Source organism: Protopterus annectens, chromosome 1.part0 (genome assembly GCF_019279795.1).
Source record: "Protopterus annectens isolate FY-2018-M chromosome 1.part0, PAN1.0, whole genome shotgun sequence".
In the NCBI taxonomy this organism is placed as follows: domain Eukaryota; kingdom Metazoa; phylum Chordata; order Ceratodontiformes; family Protopteridae; genus Protopterus; species Protopterus annectens.
In genome coordinates, this window is record NC_056725.1 from 590130735 (window position 1) to 590155886 (window position 25152).

At 35.4% G+C, this 25152-nt stretch overlaps 1 protein-coding gene across 1 annotated transcript in view; it reads left to right on the forward strand.

Moving 5' to 3' along the window:
- Window positions 1-25152, forward strand: part of IARS2 (isoleucyl-tRNA synthetase 2, mitochondrial) — a 1410425-nt gene that overhangs the window by 2338 nt on the left and 1382935 nt on the right. Inside the window, exon 2 of the mRNA XM_044061644.1 lies at window positions 24350-24472. Coding sequence (XP_043917579.1) covers window positions 24350-24472 — 123 coding nt within the window. The remainder of the gene's footprint in view (window positions 1-24349; window positions 24473-25152) is intronic.

Here is a 25152-nt window from a genome sequence, read left to right on the forward strand (position 1 = left end):
TGTATATATATATATATATATATATATATATATATATATATATATATATACACACACACACACACATTTATATATTTTCGTCACTTTACCTGTAAATATACATATTTCTGTGTTACTTTTATACTAAAAATAAGTTTACTTTTGGGACAATACATATGAACCTTCATGTAACTAATTGTTATAAATCTGCATGTGTTTGAGTAGCAGTATTTGTCTTCCTTTGAATTGCTTACTAACATTATGGATATTTGAACCAACTGATCATTGTGTAATACCTTGTGAATTATTTATTTTGTTTTGAATTTGTTAACTGGGGTAGAGCATTGATCCAATTGGACCCATTTCAGTCTCAGCCTGGAGAAAGCACAATACTTATGCAACAGTTGCATGATATTATATACAGAGTGAATGACAAAATGCAATATATTGATGTATTTTATATATTTATATATATATATATATATATATATATATACACACACACACAAACTGAATATCGTAATTGCTTGAGGGAATAAAGGTGATAGATAAATGAAACTGTATACAGAATGAGTGAAAAAACAGAATACATGTGCATTCTATACAGAGGGAAAATCTGAGTTGATGTGCCGAAAGAATCATAATCAGAAATAGCACAAGGTTTGCAGACAAAAGAAGGGAATGCAGAGGTTAAGTTATATGACCAGAGAGATAGCAGTTGCATTTTCCTACAGTCTTGAAATGTACTTTTATTTGTGAATGGGAAATTGGGTAAGAGGAATGATCTCTAAGAAAAGAAGGGAGAGATTCCCACTGTTTGGGACCAAGGACTGAGAAAGCATGGTTTGTGCAGTACAGCCTAATTTGGGGGTGGGGGTGGGGGTGGGGTTGGTGGAGAGGGCATGAATGGTTAAGATGTCTAAGGTTATATGATGGTGCATCCCTGAATAGTCTGGAAGCTAGTGGAGGGAAGATGTCATTCTTGATAAGTTTAAATAGCTCACACAAGTAGAAAGTCAGCATGTTATTTTACAGGTAACCATTTAGCTTTTTCAGTGGTTTTGCAGTAGTGTTCATTTTTAATTTGCATCTTTAATTTCCATCTGCTTAGTGAGAGAGTTGCTATTTTGAATCGTTAACTAATATTATCCGTGGTTTCTGAAAAGATTTATGCTTGGCGTTGCATGCATTCAATTTCAAGCTGCAACTGTACCCCCTCAATCTATTGCAAGAGTCCTCAGGTGACTTACAAAAATGAGGGCTGTCAGAGTTTTGTGTCCAATTCCAAAGTTGAAATTAACCTCAATGTATTGCAGCACTACTGGCATATAGATGACACTGTGAGGCTGTCTGACATCAGAAGACTTTGATGGCCGAATGTCACATTCATCAGTGTTTGCGTTAATGTGTAAATAAGTAATGAGAGGCATGCACTTGAAATCTTTCTGAATCTCATTATCAATATACTTGCAGTGTTAGTAGTGTAAAGCATGCTCTGTCTGCCTCTGGAGACGGGTCAGAGCTGGGATTTTTACCATGGTAGCACTATAAGTTGATAGATGCTCTCCAACATACTTCCTTAAGGTTTATATAACCTAGTCCAATGTATTTTGATCCTGTTTTGTCATTCACATCTATTTCTTAAAATATTTTATAATGAATATGTTGCTACATGCAAACAATACAATCACAAATTCTCTTGCCCTGTGTAGTTAGATGCTGTACTGTAAAATTTGCCCAGCTGTATGTTGCTCCACAAATCACTCGTTTTTTGCCTGATAAAAGTCCATTTGGACCAGTGCACTACCACAGAAATTAAATGTTATATGACTACATAAAATAATAAGTTCAAATAATGTGTACAGGGACACTGCCAGGTAGTGAGATACATAACAGCTTCTTTGGAGTGAAATTTGGTCACTTTTCTTCAGATATGCCCTCTTAGATCATTTAATTTATTTCTTTGTCACATGTATAACTTATTTTAAATAAGCATGAGGTTTTACAGATTTTTTTTGTATGGGGGGATTACTAAAAGTTTGTCTCAAATTTAAGAGAATGTTCACTTAATGATATTTTTATATCGTTATTCAAATGAAAAATGTTGTTTGCATAGGCTTGATTTGTTTCCAGTTTTCTGTTGCCTAGGGGCTGTATATTGTTATCTGTGATTGCCTGCTAGGCAAAAATTAAAATTACACGTTGTACTACTGTATAACCCTTCTTCATGTTTCTTTTTCATCAGTGTTTTCGTTAATCTTGGGTAACGAACACATCAGTAACCAGGATAGCATAATTATTGGAGATTTTAATTACTGCTATGAAACATCTTCAGAGAGACATTACAGACATTATTTACCTCATCCAGCTGGTTGATGTACTCTCTTGACCAACTATGCATGCAAACATTGATTAGGTGCATATAAGGTCCCCATACAGGGTTATCAAACCTCTGATAGTCAGCTTTTTTTGATGTCAGCTTTTTAGTACTTTGTACCTTTGTCAGAGCAAAAGGGTTCCAGGATCAACTGTAGTTTACCTCTCCTGTAAGCACAACGACCTTATGCTCCTGTTCTTTGAATTGTCCTGTATTGACTACCATTTTGTCATGTCTCTGAAGCACTGTTTAAATACTTTCTCCCTAGGTTAAGGAGAGGTAATGGCCATCCAGCTCCTAGAATGGTGACAGGCCTAAAAATGTCTTCAGTAACTGAAGGAAGGCCTGGGCATGCAAAAGCAACTAAATGCTCAGTTGTCTGTCTCCCTGCTGCAGAGTCAAGATAACTGGAAAAAGCTTACCAGGAAATTGCATGCAAGTATTTGCATGTATAAGACCAACAAATCCTAACAATTTTGGTTAAAAATAAACTGACTTCCAAGGAAAGGCAGGAATAGCAGCCCTGCAGAATCTGGTAAAAAATGTTGCCCTGTCTGAAGTGGCAGAGAATGTTCTGTCTGAAGAGAGCACATGTCCATAAAACTAACTTCTACAGTTACTAATAACAACCAATTTTTTGATCCTCTAAACTGTGGACCAAATAATGACTTGCAGTTACCTTTAATAAACTGCTAGCTCGAGCTGTTTAATTGTGTAATGCCAGAATCAGATACATAGTAAGGGCATACATCTTACTTTTTTCTTTGTCACATATTAATTTCATACCTTAAATCTTGTTCTTGATTTGTATAAGCCAGTGAAAATCAGCAGCCAATATTCTAGCCCTACAAGTGGACTTAAACAATGCTTCAGATCATAAAACACAGCTCACTATTAGCACATCTTTCAAAATTCTTACGGCTATAGATTCCCAGCTCAAATACTCTTTGAAGAGCCTTGAAAACTTTTGCCAAATCAGCATGATTGCAGATCCGATCATTGTACGTCTGCAGTCCTGTTTTGTTTTACTCATTGGAATTGTGTTCATAGTGATCAAGACATGCTGTTCTAATGATCAGTTGATTAGAGGAACAGACATTAATGGCATTACTATGACAACTCCATTTTTTTAAAAGTATCATTCTTCAGGATGGGTTATTGGGCCATTGCTGTTTTCTGTTTTCATCAATACTCTTAACTACGCAGATGGCATGGAAATCTTGCTGAGCATTCACTAAATTCCATTCATTAAAAATGACATGTCCATGGTCTGCCTTTGGTTTTACTTTCTAATTACAGTTTTTTAGGCTCATTTCAAATTAACTTATCTGAGCTAACTTCACATTAGCTCAGTCACAGGAAAATGTAAATGACAGCTGAAGTACACATCTTCTCGTAATGTAGGAACTCAAGCTTATCATACTATGAGCAACATTGACTCAAAAATAATTTTGCAGGGAGGACAAGCCTTGTATGCACCTCCCCATGTGGAGGGCTTTTCCCCTACACCACATTAGTTTATTATTTATTCTCAGTCCAGTATGAATTGAGCAACATAAATGAAAAAATGCCACATCTTTGTCTTTATTGCTCAAGCAACTGTGTGAGTAGGACTCTGGTGGTAATAACAAGTGATTGTAAGGCAGTAGGCACATCTGTCTTTCACGTTTTATGTTCCTAAAATGGTTAGTGAAATATCTAGAAAATGGAAATCAAAAGCTAAACCAACCATAACTGAATTATTAAATATTGTAAGGGTGATAAAAGAATTGGAGATGGTATCTGTAGAAAAGGGAATGAGAAAATTACATATAAACAAGTGGAATTGGTGGAATCAACATTAGTGAGGAGGAAGAGTGAAATTTTAAGGGAAGGCAAGATTTGAGCGATTACGTAATGATGGAGTGAATAATTGCTAATTAAATTAATATATCATATTTTATTTATTTATTTTTTAAATGTTTATAATGGTTTGATTTTCTTTTCTGTAACTATATGCCATTGTTGAAAATGAGTGAAGTTAATAAAGATGTTTAAAAAAAAAAAACGGTTAGTTGGATGTCTGGGTTACTTGCAGCCTCATACAGGATATTGGGATGCTGCTAAAAGAAGTCTGGCAGCTACTTGGCAGAAGGACACTTGTTTCAGCATTTGAATACGCTTTGCCTGTCACAATGACCAACTCTTTCATCAAGAGAAAACTATTTCAAACAACCCTTTAAAATATGATCCTGATTGGAACATCACTATATATTATTTTATAAGGCCCCATGCATACTGTCCACAGAAATGCTTACTCAGATTCTGTGTGCCCTTGCTAATTGAGGTTATTACCCTAACTTATCCACCTCAATACATTTAAAGCCCAGCACAGGCACATTCCTTTTGTCATGCACATTATCTGTATAACTCGCCATCCAAACTGCTTCCCTTGAGTGCAGTGAGAAGCCTTTATGTTCCATGTTTTAATTTTAATTGAATTTTTGTTCTCTGAGTGAAGTTATCTCACCAACTCCAATTTCATCTTTTTTAGAAAAGCTTATTGCAACTGCAACTCTAATGTAACCTAGGAATTTTATTACTCATTTGAGTATACCTGTTATCAGATGTATTCTTAGCCAGTTTAGTGCTGAAAATTAAGGCTATGGGATACTAATAAGCTTCATCCCAGAATTAGATTTCCCTAGTCTCAATTTACCTACTGTGTCTGTGAGCAAGTTGTCCAACTAGGCAGTGTTCCTGTTTCTCTCCTAAAACTGAAATAGAGGCATTTGTGCTTGATGGGCTAACCCATTTAACAAATAAAATATAAAAACACTAGCTGTATCATGTAAAATACAATGAACAATAAGTGCATTTATCCCAACTGAAATAAACAACTTCATCGAAGCTGTGTTAGAATGTTGACATAACACGGTGGATGATAGCTTCTGCCAGAAAGAGATATGCAGTTTAGTATTGCAGAAACTAAGACAGCCACAAGAATTATTTTTCCGTGTGTGTTGGGTCAACTCCCCTGCCATGTGTGGACTTTACCCTAACACCCCCATACTTGTATAGATAATCTCTGAAATAATAAAACTCGAGGGAAACGTGAACTAATTATTCAGTCTTCCTCAAAGTTGTTGACGTTAGAGTTGTTATGCACAAGTGTAAGGGCATGGGACGTTAAGCCCAGATAATATGGGAGCAAAAGTGGATGCCCTGTGCAAACATGTTTTACAAGAGTTTTTTCCATTCTTGGCTGTATTGTCAAATTTTGGGTTTCAGTGTGTGCAGTTTCTATTTAGTTATGACAAATGTAGCATTCACTTACCAGCATTTTTTTTTTGCTAAAGTGATCTCAGTGACTTGCCATCAGTTAAGTAATTTTCAGGAAGACCGTCTTTTAACCCATGGTCAGGAGGTTTAAATAATAATAAAAGTTATCATAAGACAAGTCTGTACTACCTGTGTTATATGTTTTTGCTCTAACTGTATCTGGACCTGGCTGAAGAAGGACCCTAGTGTTCCTAACCACTTTCGTACAAAGGAAAAATAAGTAAGACATTGTACTTTTTCAGTTGTAGGAACATCCAGCAGTATTGTTCATGGGTCCTTGGATGTCTTCAGGGTTCCTTGTAGTTTAAAATACATTATGGAGCTCACTAGACCAAAGTATCTTGTGTAGGAAATAACATCTTTTTCCAGACCTTCTACCTTTCCTGGTGTATGTAGTGGTTGTTGCCCTGTGTCTTCGTAACGGTTTTACAAAAATAAATATATAAAATATTCTAGTGTATGTCAAGGGGAGGTCAGGCTTTCCAGCAAGGGGAAAACGCACTTTACGCTGAGCTAAAAGCAAGTGACTTTGAATGTGATTTGTGATAAGAAGAGAAAGCTGCCCTGGATACTATCTTTAGTGTATTATATAATGTACTGGATAAATTATTCATATCACGAATAAGGAGGTTGAGAGAGGGCTGGGGAGTCTTTTTCTTTCAAGTACATTAAAAGCACAATTTAGGGTCAGGGAAAAAGCGTAAGGAAAGTCGAAGCAGACACAAACTATTTCCCATTTTCAGGATTTCTTCAAACATTCACATTTAGAAGAATGTGTAGGATAGCCACCAGAGCAGCTAAATCTAGAGACCTTGGAGGTAAACAAAGTTTTCTATGAAATCACCCAAGGTTAATCTGGAAGGCTGTCAAAGCAGTGATAGAGGTTTTTGCACACAACTCTGGGATCTACAGCTACACTTTCCAGTAAAGTCTCCATGTTGTATACTCATTAGGTCAGTCACCTACCTTTTCACTTTTCCCCAACTGATGGTTCAGTTAGTGGCATGACAATTTTGGTATTCCTGCTTCTGCTTTGTCAGACTCTTAAGTTGTGCTTCAAGGCAGTATTACTAAGGTTGTATTTAATTTGCTAAATAAAAAATTTATATTAAAATTATATTAAAAATTAAAAATAAAAAAAAATCTGCTGCCCCATCATTGGAAAGTTTATTCCCACGTTAACTTTGTTTAGAGCTTGTTCCACACATGTCTCAAACACACCGTGATTGTTCCACTTCATAAGGTATCCCTGTTTCTCATGTGTAGTCTGTCAAGGCACTAGAAAGAATAGTCTGCCTTCAACTTCTTGGTGGTATTAACAAAGACTGCCCACTTTTACAGTTACAGAAGAGTTTCAGAAAAAAAGTTATATTACCTTAATTTCTGTATACATTATTACTAACTGTATCTATAGTTATATTTAAAAGGAGTTAGCAAATGGAACATTCTTTGTTGATTAAAAGAAGGCTTTTAAATGGATCCACAGTTTCTTAATTTAGTAAGGTTTAAACATTTGGATTTGGTCATGGCCCACTTTAATGTTTCCAGAGTTATCATTTACCCAGTACCCTTCATTTTGTTCTTAGGGCAGCATCCTTTGACATGTTTGCTTAGGAAAGAGGCACCTCAGGGGTCCATTTTAAGTTCCATACCGTTTTCTTTATTAACGACAGTGTACATGAAGTAACTGGGCTGCAAATCATGCTGTATATTAATGACCTGATACTTTGAGAGTTGCCAGATCTATAGAGTTTGTACAAAGGTGGTACAGAACAACTTTATTAGGGTTGGGGTTTGACCAAGAAATGCTAAGCTAACAGGTCAATACCAGTGAAACGCCATACATAGTGTTTGTTACATACCGTGACCTGAATTAATTCTTTGAGCTGCAGTTTTTGAATCTGATCAATAGCTCAATTAACTTCTTTATTTTAAGAAGATCATTCTCAAATACTGTTGTTTTTTTTTTGTCTCCTTTTGGTCCTTGTATATGAGCGTGTTTCTAAAATGGCTTGACACAGTCACAGAACTTTTTTTTATGATTACACTAGGACAGTAGCTGCTGCACACTTTGTGTTATTAGCTTGTAAAGCAAATCAACAGTTGTATCTTGAATGCTACTGGTGGGGAAAAGTACAGTTTTAATGGTTGTCTATACTGCAATATTTGAAATGAATGAGGGTAACTTTTATAGAGGTATGCCTGTTTTTTATGCCTGAAGTTACAACAACACTATTTGTTTTATACTTTTCCAAAAATCATAACTCAAAAACAGTAAAAAAAAATCTCAATCATCTTCACAGCTGCAGTACAGTGAAGAGAAAAAAGGAAAAATCCCCTAAAAGAGCACCTCTGTCTTGCACAATATAACACATTGCAGTTAAATGAACCATAACCTTTATCGTTCAGTAAAAAGACCAACAGTAGTACAAACAACAATACTGTATATTTTCACAGTCTTTGTATGCTTTTCTAAAAAGAATGAATAGCTTTAGTGTAATTTGAGTGCTTAGCAAGTATTGTCATTTGTCAGTTTCTAATACTTCTGTAACTGCCACATTCTTGACATTGCTTCCAGATTTTCTCAGAATATTTTCAGAAAAAGATATATAGGCAGTTGGTCTTGTATAGCACATTGCATGAGTTAATAGTTCTAAAGGCAAGGAAACAAAAGCATCTCAACTATGCCAATGTCCGATTGAACAAATGAAACATGGATTATAAAGTTGTAACATTTCAAATGACAGAAACATAATTTTTTCTGAGATATATTACATTTAGTTGTGATTTCATAATAACACACAGTGATTTGTCTATATAATGACTTTCTCATCCATAGAAATGCCTGTTGCATATGTTTTTTGTTGTAAACTGCATGACATAAATTTAAACATGATGAAGTTCTCATATTTGTAATGATTCTCAGTAATAGGATGTATGTATTTGTTAATCCAGGTGTAAGGACACATACATTTTATTTTTATGCAATAAGGATGCGTACATTTTTATTTTCAAGTACTATGTGTCACCACATGTGAGTACAATGAGAATGGGTGGGAAGCCTAAATCCAGTGGTAGAAAATTGCCTTTTCTGGTGACCTGTGTGGTCAGGATTCAGAAGCGTAGTCTGCAGTTGCTTTGGAGTGGTTTGTGGTAAAACGTACATATCACGGTCCTTTGTAGTTCAGGATCATGGCCTTCCTCCTTGGAGTATCGTCATATACTCTTGCACACCTAGAGGAGTCTAAGAATGTAAAAGGTATGTCCTGTATATCCGCAGCGTGGTCCAAAGTTCAGCAACCCACAAGTTGTGTAGTATACTGTGAATGTGTAATCTATGTAACAACGTTTGAACACTTAATACTTGATTATTATTTTTATTTTTAATTCTTAAATCTATTACTATTTATTACTCACATCATTTATTCGTGGTACCCCATTGTAATATTTATTGCACACTAAACAGTGTTATAAGAATCAATCACTACAAATGTGGTTTCATGGGACATTAACATATAGCAATATTTATTTATTTATACACGAATGCTTTGTGATTTTCAAATGACATATCTTTTAAATAACATATTTTTCAACTACATCATATTTAACAAAAGGTATTTTATTTAGGATTTTATGTATTTCATACAACATCTTGCTCTTTAATTTTAAATTGGTCACCAATTAATTTTAATTGTAACTTGACTGGTTTTAATTAATGAAGCACATGATCTCATTAAGAGACTTACAAATAAGGTTGTTCTGCCCTGCATTTTTATCTTGATAAAGCTCAGTATTGCACTGAGCGAAAGCGCTTGAGAGAAGGATTTGGAGAAATTTATGTTGTGTGTTTGATGAAAGAAGGACTTGGAGAAATTTATGTCGTGTGTTTGAATAAACTTTTTGTGGAGATTACCTTTGGCTTCATCGCTGTTTCTTGCTGCTCTTCGCTGCCTTGGATTATACTTTTCATACTGTGAAGTGTACTACTGGGGCTTATGATGATACAGATGTTGACAAACTACATGTAAAACCATTCAGACATACCTAGTGCCCCTGTACAGTGATATGCACAGCAGACAATGGCTGAGCAACAGCATCCCAGTAAATTATGAAAGAGCATTGAAAACTTAACTGTAATGGATACTCATCCCATATACACTATAGGTAGCTGGCTGAGCACACTAAGAGAGTCTGACAGCCACACTTTACTGTGCCTTACAGACAGCAGCATTATACAAGTTCAGCCACTGGGAGTTAACAGCATAGCTGCTTTTACTTAATGTAGCATGCAGATATACTTTTCTCCATATTTAAGATAATGAAGCGACTTGTATATACCATCTCCATGGTCACACAACACTTGCGAAAGCTGTTATGCTAATGTTGCCTGAAAAAGGCTTTCAGCAAAATTAGTTTGGGGTATTTTTCTTCAGCTGCAGTGCAGCCAGTGTACCTGTGTGCCTCCCATCACAGGTGCAGAAGCATAGACCACTGCTCCGTGCAAATGTAAAAGTGCTTCTACCCTTACCACTGATTCTATTTCAAAATAAAGATAATAATGGTAATGTGCTGAAAGAATCATCCAGACCAATGATTTGTTAGTGAAGGATATTGAGAGAATCAGCAGGAAAATGTTGAAAAATGGAAAAAATCAGTAGGAAAATGTTAAGAAATGGAATGCCACAGCAGTATCGTTTATTCACAGCATTTACAGAGGTTCTCTTTTTACAGTGACAAAAGATCTGTTTTACTGGAGCAGTATGTATGACTCTGAGTTCTTGTGTGATGATGATCCAGTATAGATAAATTTTGGACATGTGATGTATTCCATGCTGTGAACAGAAGTTTTATATCCACCATTACTGGAAACAAAAGTATAAGGCATTTTCTCAGCCTGGTATGTTTGAGTGTTCATGTAGACCTATTTGTAGTTTTTATCATTACAAGGTTATAGTTCTGAAGCAGTTTGACATTTTTAGTAAAGGTTTTTTGACATAAGATCTTAGTTATAAACTATATTTAAGTTGTGTTTTTAGGTGCAGAGCTAGCATACAGGCTGCTTGCTTCATTTTTAATTGCCAGTTCACAACTGCTAGTAGTACTTCTTTTTTCTTTATGAGCATTTCAGCTGCTTGAAAGCATCACTTTCAGGAATAAGTAAATAGTTAATTTAATGTATTACAAGAGTACTATATATTTATCTTCGCATGAATAATATATTTGCTGTTTGATTCACGAAAAAATGAAAATGTGCATGTTGCTTGTGAACAGAAACTAAAGACATTTACAGTGTGTGCACGTGTGTGTGTGTGTGTGTGTGTGTGTGTGTGTGTGTGTGTGTGTGTGTGTGTCTGAAAGCCGCAACTTGGGTTGTGGCCTCATTTTGTTCAGAAGTGTGCACAAACACTAATTTCAGGCCATTTTCCATCTAGACTGTCATATATAGAATATGCCCATTTTGATAGAGTGAGCTTCCTTTGCTGCAACGGAGTCATATAAATTATCCACAAAAGCCATGGGGATTATGTTTTCAGACAAAGATTTCCCTACACATACACATTCACACTGACCTTGACAACCTGATTGGCAAATGTTTAACTGTGTTCAAGTGACAGTACTGATCAATTTCTTTCATACAAACTGCTTCTGCACTCCACGAGTTAACAAGTTTTGACTAGGTGTACCACTTGTAAACAACTTTGATCATGTGAAAGTGTGTCAGGCCGCAGTAAATATTTCAACTTGTTTCACACAAACCTATAACATGATTTTGTTTAATAACCCTTAATGGAAAGGTACAATGTATTTTATATAGATCTACCTTCAGGCTTTGATAAAGTCATACATAAAATATGATTCAGTAAGTTAGAACAACTAGACACTATCTTGATAAGATGGTTAACAGCATGGCTTACGGAAAGGACGTGGCACATACTGCCAAGCAGTTGGATAGGTGAAATTCTGGGTTACGGTCAGTGTGTTCCACAGGGCTGTATCCTGGGACCATACTTATTTAGGTTATATCTTTCCGATTTACCTTTTTCAAATGAGGTATTCTGTATGCAAAAGCAGCAGTAGCTCTGGGAATTCCTTGTTTTCCATTTCTGTTCCAAAAGCATGGAATACCATCCATGTAGATATTAGGGCCACTGAAAACAAAAATAATTTCAAATAACTCCTCTGGTCCCATTTACATAGTTCTTGGTTATGTAATTGTTGTGACCCTGGGTAGCTTCACTTAATTAGATCATAACATAATTTAACCTTCTATGAAAGCTTGCAACAAGATTTTTCTATACTCTTACTCCATCAATGTGTGTTTAGTGTAGTAGCCACTGATGAACATAACCAAATGACTGAAAAAAATGTCCTTTCATCTGTATTGTTTATTGTAACACACTGTGCTCCTTGTAGTATATTTACTTTTTGCTCCTTTCTTGGCCTTGAAACTGTACCTTATTAACTTTTTGACTCTGTACAGTGCTTTAACATGTGTATTTTATTTATTGTATTTGCTGTACTAATCTTTCTGGAGCTTTCTCTCCTGGCCTCTACTGAAAATGGGATCCATGCCCAGTCAGACTTTCCAGGTAAACAAATGTAAAATAAAAATAAGTAGATGACTTGAAAATGAAAAGATAAATGATTACACCTGTTATAGATATTGCACGTTTGCAGTAGAACTTGACTAAATTGCCCAGCTGGGCCCAAGAGAATAATATGGTAATAAATAAATCAAATACCTAGCATACACTAAAAATAACTTTGCATATGAGATTTGGAAGACATAGATAAAAGAGTAAATATTTAATAAAGCACACACTAATTGATTGAAACTACAGATTCATTTAAAGGCTTGGATATATGGATTGATTCAATTTTCAGTTTTTCGAATCATATCAGCTAGTTGGTAGTGGTCGTTCTAAAACTAAAGGATGTATATAAAGTTTAAGGAATAAGAATAATTCTTTGTAAGTTGTATTACACCCAAATTAGAATATTAAATAATAATATGGGCATCTAACATGAGTAAATTGAAGAGAATATAGTGGAAATATAGCAAGAGCATCCATGGATGTGGTAGTTTGTTATTATAAAAGATTAAATTATCTAAACATGTATAGTGTTTCATATAGATATTTAAGTGGATACATTATTGATGTATACAGGGAATTTAGATATGGCTATCTCTGGGAATGCTTGGGGTTATTAGAGATTAGTAGCAAGGTATCATTCAACCTGTGTGAGAGATTTGTATAGGAATGAATTTTTGTTCGCTGAGCAAGCAGCTAAAGCCTTGAATAGACTACAAAATTATATTAAACAATTAGAACAGGTTAGACACTTATTATGGGGATGACTGTTTTGATATATTGGCGGGCTAGCAGAGCATTCTTGTTCATACCAGAAATATTTGTATGTAAAATATACAATGTCAGAAGTTGGTTATTTTGGGGGTGGGTGTGAAGTGGCATTATGTTATGAAGTAATGGTTACTGTAACATATTGTAATTTATTGTGCTCTGGCATTGCCTCTCATCAAGCCATGTCCATGATTGCTTAACTGTGATCAAGTAACTATTTATTTTAACACAGCCTGCATTTGCACTGCCACCCTAAGAAAAAAAGTCTGACCATGTACTGTTCTATTTTTTCATTATCAGCATTTATTGCTTATTATTGACCTATCCCATAAAATCCTTGTTGTGGATGTTGTGTGCTGTTAACACTGCCATGAAGTTATCTGGTGTCTTGCCAGTGTTTTTGTTTTATTTTTCAGAACTTGCAGCAGAAAATTGTCACTGAAGATAATCTGCTCTAATAACGTGTAGTGAAATGGCTGGGTAGGCACTGAGGTTTTTTTTTTTGTTTTGAACAAGAAACATCCTTATTAGGTTATCGCATATGACAAACAATCTTACATTTATATAAATGAAAATAAACCATACGGACACAATTTCAGTTGCAAACATTATACATTGCAAACCATGCTGACAACTGTAGCTGCAAGCATTCTGCATCACTTATAATATATCCAATCAGACATTACATAGCTCATTCAAATCCTGCCTTCTTTTAAACGTTCTACCTCCTCTGCATGTATTGAGCCCACAATTCCCATTTTTTCCTGTAGAATTTGCTCTTATCCTTTTCAAAAGATCCCATTTCCAGTTGTTTTATCTTTGTTGCAATCTTCACAACTTCTAGTAAAGTTGGTTTAGACATTGATTTCCATTATCTATTAATTGCTTTTTTGGCAGCCATCATAATTAGACTCAACAAGGCCTTACTATGTCTGGGCAATTCCAATTCTGTATCATAGGTCAAAAACTAATTCCCTTAGTTACACCAGTTTGCTCACCCAGTATCTCTAACAGAGCAATCTGCAGGGAATCTTCAAAGTCTGCCAACTCATTACACTCCCAGAAAGTATGCACCTGATTACAGATTTCTTCCCCATCACACCTGCAACATTTGCTGTCTACCTGAGGAAAAATTCTTTGGTGTCTCCTTGAGGTATAAAAATACCTATGTAACCACGTCAAAGCGAAATTCCTAAATCTTGTAGACTTTGCTGCATGTTTGGGAGACATATGTACATTCCCCCCATTGTTTCTTTGTGAATTGCTTATCCAGTCTCTTTCCAATCCTTTCTAACATCCTCTGATTGATTCTTAGAATTATCATCGTATATTTTATATGCTGTACTAATTATTCCTTTCTTAACAGCAATTTCTGTTCTAGATTCTACTAAAAACTCTACCAGTGCTGGTCCTTGATGTAGGACCCCCCATTTATTTCTCTTTGCCTATACTCTGATATCTATCCTTGACAGAGAAGGCAATCTCTAACCTGCAGACCAAATAAGTTCTTGGCATCTTCCCATTCTGTTACCTTTCCCTCTTTAGTTATTTGCTCCCAATACCTTGGTTCCATTGCCAGTTTTCTACAATAAATTCCAGGCCCCTCTTATCTACTGTCTGTATCCGTATTTGCAGTCACCCCTTTCGGCCGACTCTCCTTTCTCCATTCCCTTGTTGGCTTAATTCTTATAAAACATTCTGCTACTTTATGAATGTAATATTCTGTATGATTATGGTTATTCTCCTTAAAGTTCTGCATCGAAAATCCCAGTCTCTTCTTGTTTTTTGAGGCCCCCTCCCCGTTTCATCATCTCTTTCCAATATAAATTAAAGTTTTCTGCTTGTGCTATGTATAGGAGTCTTAACTGTGTTGCTCTGAGATACCCCTTCAAATCGGGTAATTCCAGTCTGCCTTGTTCTATTGGAAGAATACGTTTATCCCACTTGACTCTTGCCATCCTCCCCTTCCATATAAAATCCTTCAGCTCTTTATTAATTGCTATCCACAACATCTCCTCTGGTTGCTAAAAATATGCCTGACCTGTCTGTAAGACTAAAGGGACTAAAAACATTTTTACTCCTTGTACCTTACTATTGATATCCATAAAACCGAGCTTCCATTGCCTTAGTTTTTATATTATCTTTTGTTTGGTCTCTTCCCACATATCCTTTAGCTGTCGCACTGGAATCATTTTTAATCCATACTCCTAAATACTTCATTTTATCATGTCCCTATAAATATGGATATTGCTGAACAGATTTGCCTTTGTTTTAGATTCATTAATTTTGTATCCCAAAAAGATTTGAAACCGTTACAATATGTTCCACAACACTGTAATGTCCCTCTCTGGTTTTGTCAGGTATAAAATATGGTCATCTGTAAATAGAGCTGTTTTCTTAACTACCATACCAATTATATCCTTGAATTTCTGAGTCCTTTATTTTCTTTGCCAGTGGTTCTAAATATAATACAAACAACAAAGGGGAAAGAGGACAATCCTACCTGGTTCCTCTGCTCAGACAGAAATTATCAGAGAGGATCCAACCACTTTAATTTTCACCTCCAGTCCCTCATATATCTTCATAATCAACCTTATAATTTTATCTGTGAATGCAAATACTTCTATTGTTCTCATAAAGTCCCAGCTTACTCTGTCAAATGCTTTCTTTGCTTCAAGACCCAACAACAACAATGGTGTTTTCTTGCATTCTGCTTCTCTCTGGATCATCAGTGTTCTGTTAATGTTGTCAAATGTTTGCCTCCCCTCCACAAAACCACATTGATGCATACCTGTCACTTTTGCCATACTTTTAGCCATTATAGACATAAACACTTCATAATCATAGTTTAGTATTGAAATGGGCCTGTATGATGCTGGATTCTATAGATCTTTACCCTGTTTAGACATTGCAGCTACCACCGCTTTCTTCCATGATGTTGGCTTTTCTTCTCCTCTTAAAATACTGTTAAACAAAGCCTTCTAGATCTTTCATTTTTTCCCCTCTTAACTTCCAAACCTCCATTGGAATACCATTATTCCTGGGGACTTTCCTGTAGATTGTTTTTACATCACCATTTTTTATCTCATCTCCTCCTATCCTAATTGTTAGTAATTGAGCCTCCTCTCCCTCTAACCTTGGCATATTTATTTTTTCCATAAACATTTATTCACAACCACCAAGAAGAGTCCAAATATCACAGAAGCCACAATAGCACAGGCCAGATGAAACACAAAACTTATTTAATAGAAAAAACAAACAGATACTTGAATAAATGCTCTAGCGCCTCGGCTCATACACACCTTTACTAGAATACATTAAACACCCATCACACTTGTTTTTAAATACCCCATCCTTATTACATCATAATTAATCAATTAAAAACATTTAAAGCAACATTATTTATAAAAAAAATCTCCAGTTACATTCTTTATTTAAATCTGCTGGACTCAGGGTATTGAATTTTAAAATATAGATTGATTCCTTTTTTCTGAGTTGTTTTTTCACATCACCTACTGTTAAGTTGTCATTCATAAGCTGTTACAACACAGTTGCTTGTAATCCTTTAAAATCCACTCCATGTTCCTGTTAAAAATGTGTGGCCACTGGACTAAATTCACTGCCCTTTTTGATGTCTCTTATATGCTCTTTTAACCTAACTGCAAAGCTTCTTTTACTTTCACCTATGTAATATTTATTACATGGGCATCTTAAACTGTAAATTATACTATGACCCCCCCAAAACGTGCATGCTGATTGGCCAGCGTGCACATTGTAAATCGAGTTATACTAATGGAAAAAGGTCCGGTCGCCCGGACTTTTTTCCATTAGTATAACTCTACTTTTAAAACACTGTCTCGCTATGTTAAATGGGTTTAACATAGCGAGACGGCTTTAAAATAAGCAACGGAGATCTCCGTTGCTTATTTTAAAGCTGTCTCGCTATGCTAAACCCATTTAACATAGCGAGACAGGTTTTAAAAAAAAGCAACGGAGAAAGCAAGATCTTCATTGCTTTTTTTACTGTTTCGCTATGTTAAATGGGTTTAACATAGCGAGACAGTTTTAAAATAAGCAACGGACATCTCCGTTGCTTATTTTAAAGCTGTCTCGCTATGTTAAACCCATTTAACATAGCAAAACAGTAAAAAGCAACGGAGATCTTGCTTTCTCCGTTTTGCTCAACTCTGATGTACTGCGCAGGCGCGCAGTACATCAGAACTGCCGCGGATGCCAGACATCTGCGGAAGGGCAGTAAACAGGCATTATATTATGCCATTATTTAAGAAAAGTAATAGTTTCTTTTCTTAAATAATGTCGTAGAATAGCAATAACCCACTTCTGGGTGTGGGTAATGCTGTATTTACCCATGGTTGGCTTTGTTTGCCAACCGTGGGTAAATCCAGCATTACCCACACCCAGGCGTGGGTTATTGCTATATTATTCTCTCACTAGTGCAACTATATAAACCAGATTCCTGATATTTTTTACCATTAATATGCAGAAAAGTTCTCGCTATGTATGAACATGCCCTACATTTTCCACAAGGGAGGGTTCCTTTTTGCCTTATTTCTTTGGTTCTTGAAATGGTGGGTAAAATAAATGTTCCATGTACCAGAAAATCTCTGATACTTCTTCGTCTTGTGTAAGAAAATCTTAGCATTTTATTTTATATATATATATATATATATATATATGTCCCAAATGTACATCTTTCCCTAGGACATCCCAGCTATACATTTCCATTTGTAGCTTTTCTTGATATCCATATTTCTCTGCTTTATTCAGACTTTCATAGAATTTCCAAAATATTTCTAATACTTGTACAGGATCCCTTGTTGTCTTCCTTGTAGTAGGCTCCCTATGCTTGGTGACATCCCTTTTTACTTTCTGTTGCCTGAATCATTGTGCTAAAAGTCTTTGTGCTCTAGAATTATTATCACAAACAGTTGCTTAACAGCAATCTTTCTGAACTCATGCATATTATCGAGGTAATCCCTTATTTTGTGTTTATCATTCTGCAGTTGCTCCTCTTCTTGTTCTGTGAGATTCCCCCTATTTTGCAATACTTTAACATTTTTCATTCCCTCTAAATAATTATTATTTCTTAACCATATCTCCTTTTTTTAAATTTCTAAACTGTTTAAAACTCCACTTTATTTTTATCCCACTCCCTAGCTTTATTTTCAGAAGAAATTTATATCTTCTCTAATAGCTTCTGAATAATTTCCCCTACATATTCCTTGAATTCCTCTCTTTTCAGCAGATAGGTGGGAAAGTGCCAGTGTCTTATTTTTATTCCATTACTCTGTGTTTTTATTTTAGTTATTATTAGAGCATGATCTGAAATACTTATTGGGTGCATATCAAGACCTGCAATTACATGCACATTTTCCTGTGAAATGTAAATTTTCTTTGGCTTAGCCCAGTTTTTGCATCTTGGGGAATAATATGTAAATTCAATCTGAATTCCTAGTTCGCTCTTAATTGCTTCCATGCCAAATATTTTCTTAAATTTCTTTAAAAATCTACCCTGCTTTGTTATATTGTCCCTTCTGGGCCTAAGAGATGAATCTTCACTGTTGCAAATCAAATTTCCCTACCTATAAGTAATATTCATTGCTGAAAGCTGATTCTTTCTCTCAGAAATTTTAAAGCTCCATTGTAGCAGTTTCTGGTGGAATATAAATACATGCCAGTGTAATTGTCATCCCTTGCTAGTAGCCTATTTAGTACTACAAATCTATGTCATTGTCTTTTTATCTTCTTCTATCTCTATTTGAGCTCCTCTTGCAATTAATATAAGTACTCCTCTCTTCCTTTGTCCCAGGTATTCCACTGAATAACTATCCTAAAAAGCATTCTTTATCAAATTCACATGATTATTTCATTCCAAGTGTGACTCTTGTAGCATAGCTATTTGCACTCTACATTTTTTAATATAGTTCACTACTCTTTCTTTTTTGTATTTATCTGTGTGACCATTAACATTTAAAGACATCACATAAAGCATCATATTCTTGAAAAGTTATTATTCCCACCTTTTATGTATAACAGCCTTTTTGTTAATTGTATAGTTCCAACTTTTGTGTTACATACTTGTACTGTTTGGCAAGTTAATATTTATACTATTTCTTGCCCTTCATTTGAGCCTATGTCACATCTTACAGAAATTTTTGTTTTATTGAAAACTGTCAAACACAATTATGAGCACACCCCCAATACCCCCTAAAACATTTAATGTAATAACAACACACAACACTATGTACATCTTCAGATATTGAAGTTTTACCTTGCTAATAGGAACGAATGTTCCAAACTGATAGCCATGCATACAGGCTTGAGATAACCTAAAAGAAAGGTTATCCATACTAAGATGCATGGTATAGCCTGTGGTTCTTATAAGTGCTGTTGGTCTTTGTCTCATCTTTATAGCTCTCTCAGCTGAGAAAACACTTAATTGCTTTCAGAAAACATTTTTCTCCCAGTCATTTCTCTTCATCAGATTGTTTGCTAGAGATATGAAAACCAGATACAAAACTCTTTAGTAGAAAAAAATCCTTATAATATTCAATATTCTTTTTCATTTACTTTTTCATTTACCTAGTCATTCCCTTATGCAGGAATGAGAAAAAGCACACTAACTTTTCTTATGTCATGCTCTTTTAATCAGATCTTTTTTCTTACATTGTAGTGCCTACATTTTTTTTTAAACTGAACAAGGAGAAAGGAAAAACAGGAGCACTTATTTGCATTAATACCCCATTACACTTAAAAATAAAAATAACTGAAAAAGCTTTAGTTTGTAACATGGAAAGAAAATCATGCTCTATTAAAATAGTACTATTAAAAAATATATTTTACTTACAGTTAACTTCCTTCCTTCTCTTCTGAGTATATTTCTGAACATTAATGACATGAAGTAGGGCATTTGCTTTAGAGTCCCCTGCAAGTTTAACAAAGTCCAAGTAGAATATTTCTAGATTTTCTTGTTTTATTCTTGTCCGTCTCCATCTCCCAAGCCCTGTCTTTGCTTCATTTCCAACATACTCTCGATTCTTCTAGTCAGCTCTTGTGCTTTTTCATCTCTAGCAAGCATTTTCTGTTGAAACACTGGAAAAAGTTTCAATGGCACAGCCTTTTTATGGTCTATATTACCCAAAGAACAAGAGGTGGAATTTCCTTCTGTTTCACAGCTCCATTTTTGTTGGACAAACTTTTATATTTTTTCCTTGGCATGCACTTTATCAAAAATGATTTTGTTCCTCCATGGAAAAATATTTTGAAGATAGCTGTGTGCAGCAGTTTGAATCTCATGCCTGCTTCTCGACATTCCCTGAAAAATTGAATAAATTTACTACTTTTATGCCTGATGTATAATGTATAGTCATTTTCCACAAACACTCTGCTGTCTCCCACTTTTAGTACTTTGCCCTTCTGCCACAGTTTTGTTAGAATCAGCCCCTTCTGGTAAGATTGCATCTTTACTATTAAAGATCTAGTTTGTTTTTTCATAGTGAGCTTTACACTTGATGCGCCCTTTCAATAAATAATTTGTGTTGCGGAATACAAGTCCAGTTATTTATTTGTGCTTAAATTAATATGCTCTGTTCCTTCCAGCTTCTTGGGTACAGCAGAAAATCTCAGTTTTTTTCCTACATGTCTGTCCTCTAATTCTACTATTTTTTGAAACATCTCTTCTTGTGCAGTCTCCTATTCAGCCAGCCTTTTCTTCATTTTGACCTCTGAGTTTTGCAGTTTTATCACCTTATCTGAATATCTGTTTAAAGCTTCTTCCATTTTTTTCCAGCGTTTTATTGAGTTGTTATACTTCATAAGTGTTTCATTTATTGTAGTCTGATGTGTGTGCAGTTGGCTTATACTTTCCTCTAGGTTACTGGAAGTCATGTCTGGAGCTTGCACTGCTTTTTGAACAGCTGCAGTACTTCTCCCAGTCAGTGTTTTTTCATTGCCTTTTGTAATTGATTTTCCTTCAGGTCCTCTGTATTTCTTTTTTCCTGGCATCCAGGTAGTGCACTTACTAGCCAATTACTGAAATTTACCCAGAAATCTAGTACAGTGGCTTTCTCTGCTAAGTTTCTCTTTTCACACTGGGAGAGGTAGAATTAAGCTCTTACTCATTGTTTAGCCATCTTGGAAGTTGGGTAGGCACTGATATTGGCTGTGCTGAGCAATCGGTGCAAGTACCTACCTTGTGTATTAATAGGCCATAGCCTGGCCAGCCATGACCTTTTACAGAGACAGGGTGGCAAGAGTGTTTGCTAATAAGGAGTACCTGATGTTTCACTTTTGATTGGGTTTTCTTTCAGTTTGTTTACAGAGAATATTTATTGATTTTGCTACAACTGCACTTTTAGTCACTGACCATCCAAAAGTTGGTTAATTGTGTGGCATCGCTGAAATTTTTAACAATACTCTTAAACCTCCTTTTTATCCTGTAGTTGCTGCTACTGGATTGAAGAAAACCTATGTTCAGTATTTCGTGACCAAGCTTAAATGATTAAAGGAGACCCTTCAAATTTATTTAATCTTGTGATGTCTTGAATATCTCAGCAGATATTTATTTTGACAGTGATAAAATGCTATTTGTAATAGTACAAATTGACTCTTTATACACACGTATTACACAGGACATATTTGGTTGAGTTATTTTTCTCACAGTGACATTTGTGCATTTTTTAGAAACTATTTGCATATCATCTTGTTTTTAGTAGTAATTATTATACTGAATGAAAGGAACAACAATGAGTACCTCCATAGGCCTTTATTTTGCTAACATGGTTATGACATATTGAAAAAATGCATTTTTATACAAAATGATTTGTTTGGTCTGAAAACATTTTATAAAAAGACACACTGATGCATATTTGTTGTTTGGTCCAAAGCTAAGAAACTGTTTTATTTATTTACTTGTTTATTTTTTTCCTTCTGTGAGTAGCAGCATAATTTTTCACTTGTTTGTACTTTGTCTACTTAAATGTTTTGGAGATTGAGTTGAGCTGGGACAATGAAACAGTTTTTGCATTGAAGATCTATAGAAAAGACATTTGGGTTAATGGTTACCTGCATTTTACTAGTAGCCACCTGATGTTTATGAAGAGTAATATTGTTAAGAATCGAGCTTTTAGGATTTCTATGTTAATTACAGGTGATAATGTCATTCTAAGTGAAGCAAAGTCTCTGTCTGAAATGTTTTAGTCATAGGATACACAGCAGACAGTCTTAATTCATTAATTATTAGTACAGTTAAAGGAACTTTTGCTATATCCCCCTATTCCGGGAAATGGACCGGTTGATATTCCTTACAAAGAGGTGAGTAATGTGTCAGATTTTCAACATAGTTTTCCAGCGGTATTTTTTTATTGATTCAATAATGAAAATCCTCTGAGAATTGGTTTAAAGGACATGTTTAAGACAAGTAACTTTAAGGCTAAATTCAACTCCCATAATAAACCCCAGGTGGTGTATAGTTACAAACATTATTCTTGCTGATTTATCAAAGAGAGAATGTTTATTTTATTTGTGGAAATGAGCAGGAGTTATGAGGCAGTTAGATATTTTAATTGTATTGCCACTAAGGGACAAACAACACACATTGGCTTTCTGTCTTTATTCATCAACATGTGTATGCAATTATGAATAAGATGAAAAACTATGCTTTGTTTAAACATAATGTTGCCAGCATTTTGAAAGCATGCTGTAAACATTGGGAGCTTCATTGCAGCTGCTTCTTAATGCTGATAAGCCTACAGTCTTATTCAAAACTTCACTATTAAATATTATAGAGAAAATATTTAGCAGGTCTTAGTTTTAAATTTCCATGGAATCATCTTAAAATATTACTTTGTTTATTGATATTTTAAAAAAATATTTCTCGTTGAGTTGTGCTCGTGTTTTACATGAGTGATTCAGTTGTGTATGCAAATGACTGCAGTATTTCATTTTGTTCAGAGGAATTCCTCTACTAAGTTTGGACAAAAATGCTAACTATATTTTTTGTAGTTCAGTTACAAAGCAACTAAAAGTAAGCTACAAAATCGGCCTTTTTACCTATTAAGCTAGAAGACTACCATAAAAAACTCATAATCTTCAGAGTGAACTAAAAAACATTAGTAGCTCTTAATTCTTCCTACAAGACTGACTTGCTTCAAACTGCTGTAATGAAAGTGTAGCATTTTATTGCATTATTAGATGTTAGAGAATACCATTCTGTCTACTGATACCTCATAGGTCACTGTTCTTTTTCCACTTTAGATTTTAAGTTGCTACACCTGGAGTATTGTCTTTTGCTGGATCATAAATTTATCTGTTTTACGGTGCTAGCTCTGTAGCATAGAAAGATAAAGCCCTGACTCCACTGCAGGCAACCTGAGTTTGGCTAGTGGCTTGGGTGCCTGTAGGACTTAGCTGGGAGGATGGTAGTGAGTGATTGTTGCTGGCTTGCCTATCCTGAGGATAGGTAGATGGTTGTACCTAGCATGAGATGTAGGTGTTCACCTAGTAAAGTTCTGAGGCTTCCATTTTTGAGCTACAGAGTGAATTTGCATTAAGTAGCCAAGGAGCAACCAGCAAGTGCAGGCATTCTTCAGCTCTAGAACCAGCAGTTGCAGGCTTCAATGTGCCACTGGGTGGGGTGGGTGTGGGTGGGTGGTGTTCCCAAGGGAGTCGGTAGGCCACCAGGAAGGCTAATGGAGAACCTGGCCAGGAACAAATGGGCCTTGGGGCTCTCACCTAGCTTGAGAGCGCTTGGCTTCCATTCTCTAGGAATGAATGGACTAATTTGGTGAAGGCAGAGGAGCCACTGGGCAAGATCCTGGGGGAGCAAAAAATGTATTTATTTATATAAGTTTGTTAACCAGAGTAATGATGATTTGGATGGACCCATTTTGTTAAATGAGTGACTCTGTAATGATTTAGCAGTTATATTAATAGTGTTGAATGGGTGTAAAGTTATTTGACGCATTCAGTGTAATCTGTCTCAGAGCAGATAGTTTGTTAAAAATCTTTTTCTGAAGAAAACTACAGGCTCCTCAGGATAAAAATAACAAGTGCTTTAACATACATTTAATAATTTTAAAAGGAGCACATATTGGCCCATTTTGACTGTCTGTGATGAACTATCTTAAGTAGATAAATCAGAGTACCTCAGAGTGGATGTGGTGCTGACACTTTAAATGAGCAGTTTAAGTGAAGTGATTTGTTGAAAAGTCGTATTGTAAGTGTTTTGATCATTGTTTATACAGAATTCTTTGTTCCTGGGCCTTACCTGTGATATTTCTCTCAACAGACATGTGGATTTTCAGAGCTGTATTCTTGGCAGAGAGAGAGGAAAGTGAAAAAGGAATTCTGCCTTCATGATGGCCCACCTTATGCAAATGGAGACCCTCATGTTGGTCATGCTTTGAATAAGGCAAGTATGCAACACCTATAAGCCTCTTCTTAGTGATATAGTCTTACTTCTAATAGAACAGGTTTTAAACAATCACTGATTATCACCCAGCATGCACATCATTTAATCAATGGTTGCATTGAAACTTGGAATGTAATATACTTGGTTGCCTGATAAACTCGTATTCCTAATGGATATCGTTAATCTGGTTGCTATATTTGTTTAAGGAAGACTGTTTATTATGTCCTTGTAATGGATAACTGACTAGATAAAAATATGAACATTCCTGAATTAATGCTTAATGTTTTTCCTTGCACAAATTAGGAGTCATTCAACTCCCATTTAGTGTTTTGATATCTGATTATACATTACCAGTTGTGCAAATGTCAGTAATATACTAGGATGTGATATTGCAGAATGAAATATCTAGCAGGAGTGGTCCAATTTCCAGTAGAGTTCTTGGAATTATTGGTGAAAGGTAGTGCTGCTGGCATGTATTTCTTTTTTATTTGTGCACCAGAATGCATGTGACTGTTGCTGCACAGAACTGTTCTGGGCAAACCTATCACTTCTTTCATTTGTAGTGATGGTTCCTACATACTGAGAAGGTTTTTGTGAGCAGCTGTGATGTGTGTGCCATATTCTTGTAAGCTGTCTTCTTCTGTTGCCATGATCAATACAGTTCCCACCTCCTTCCCTCA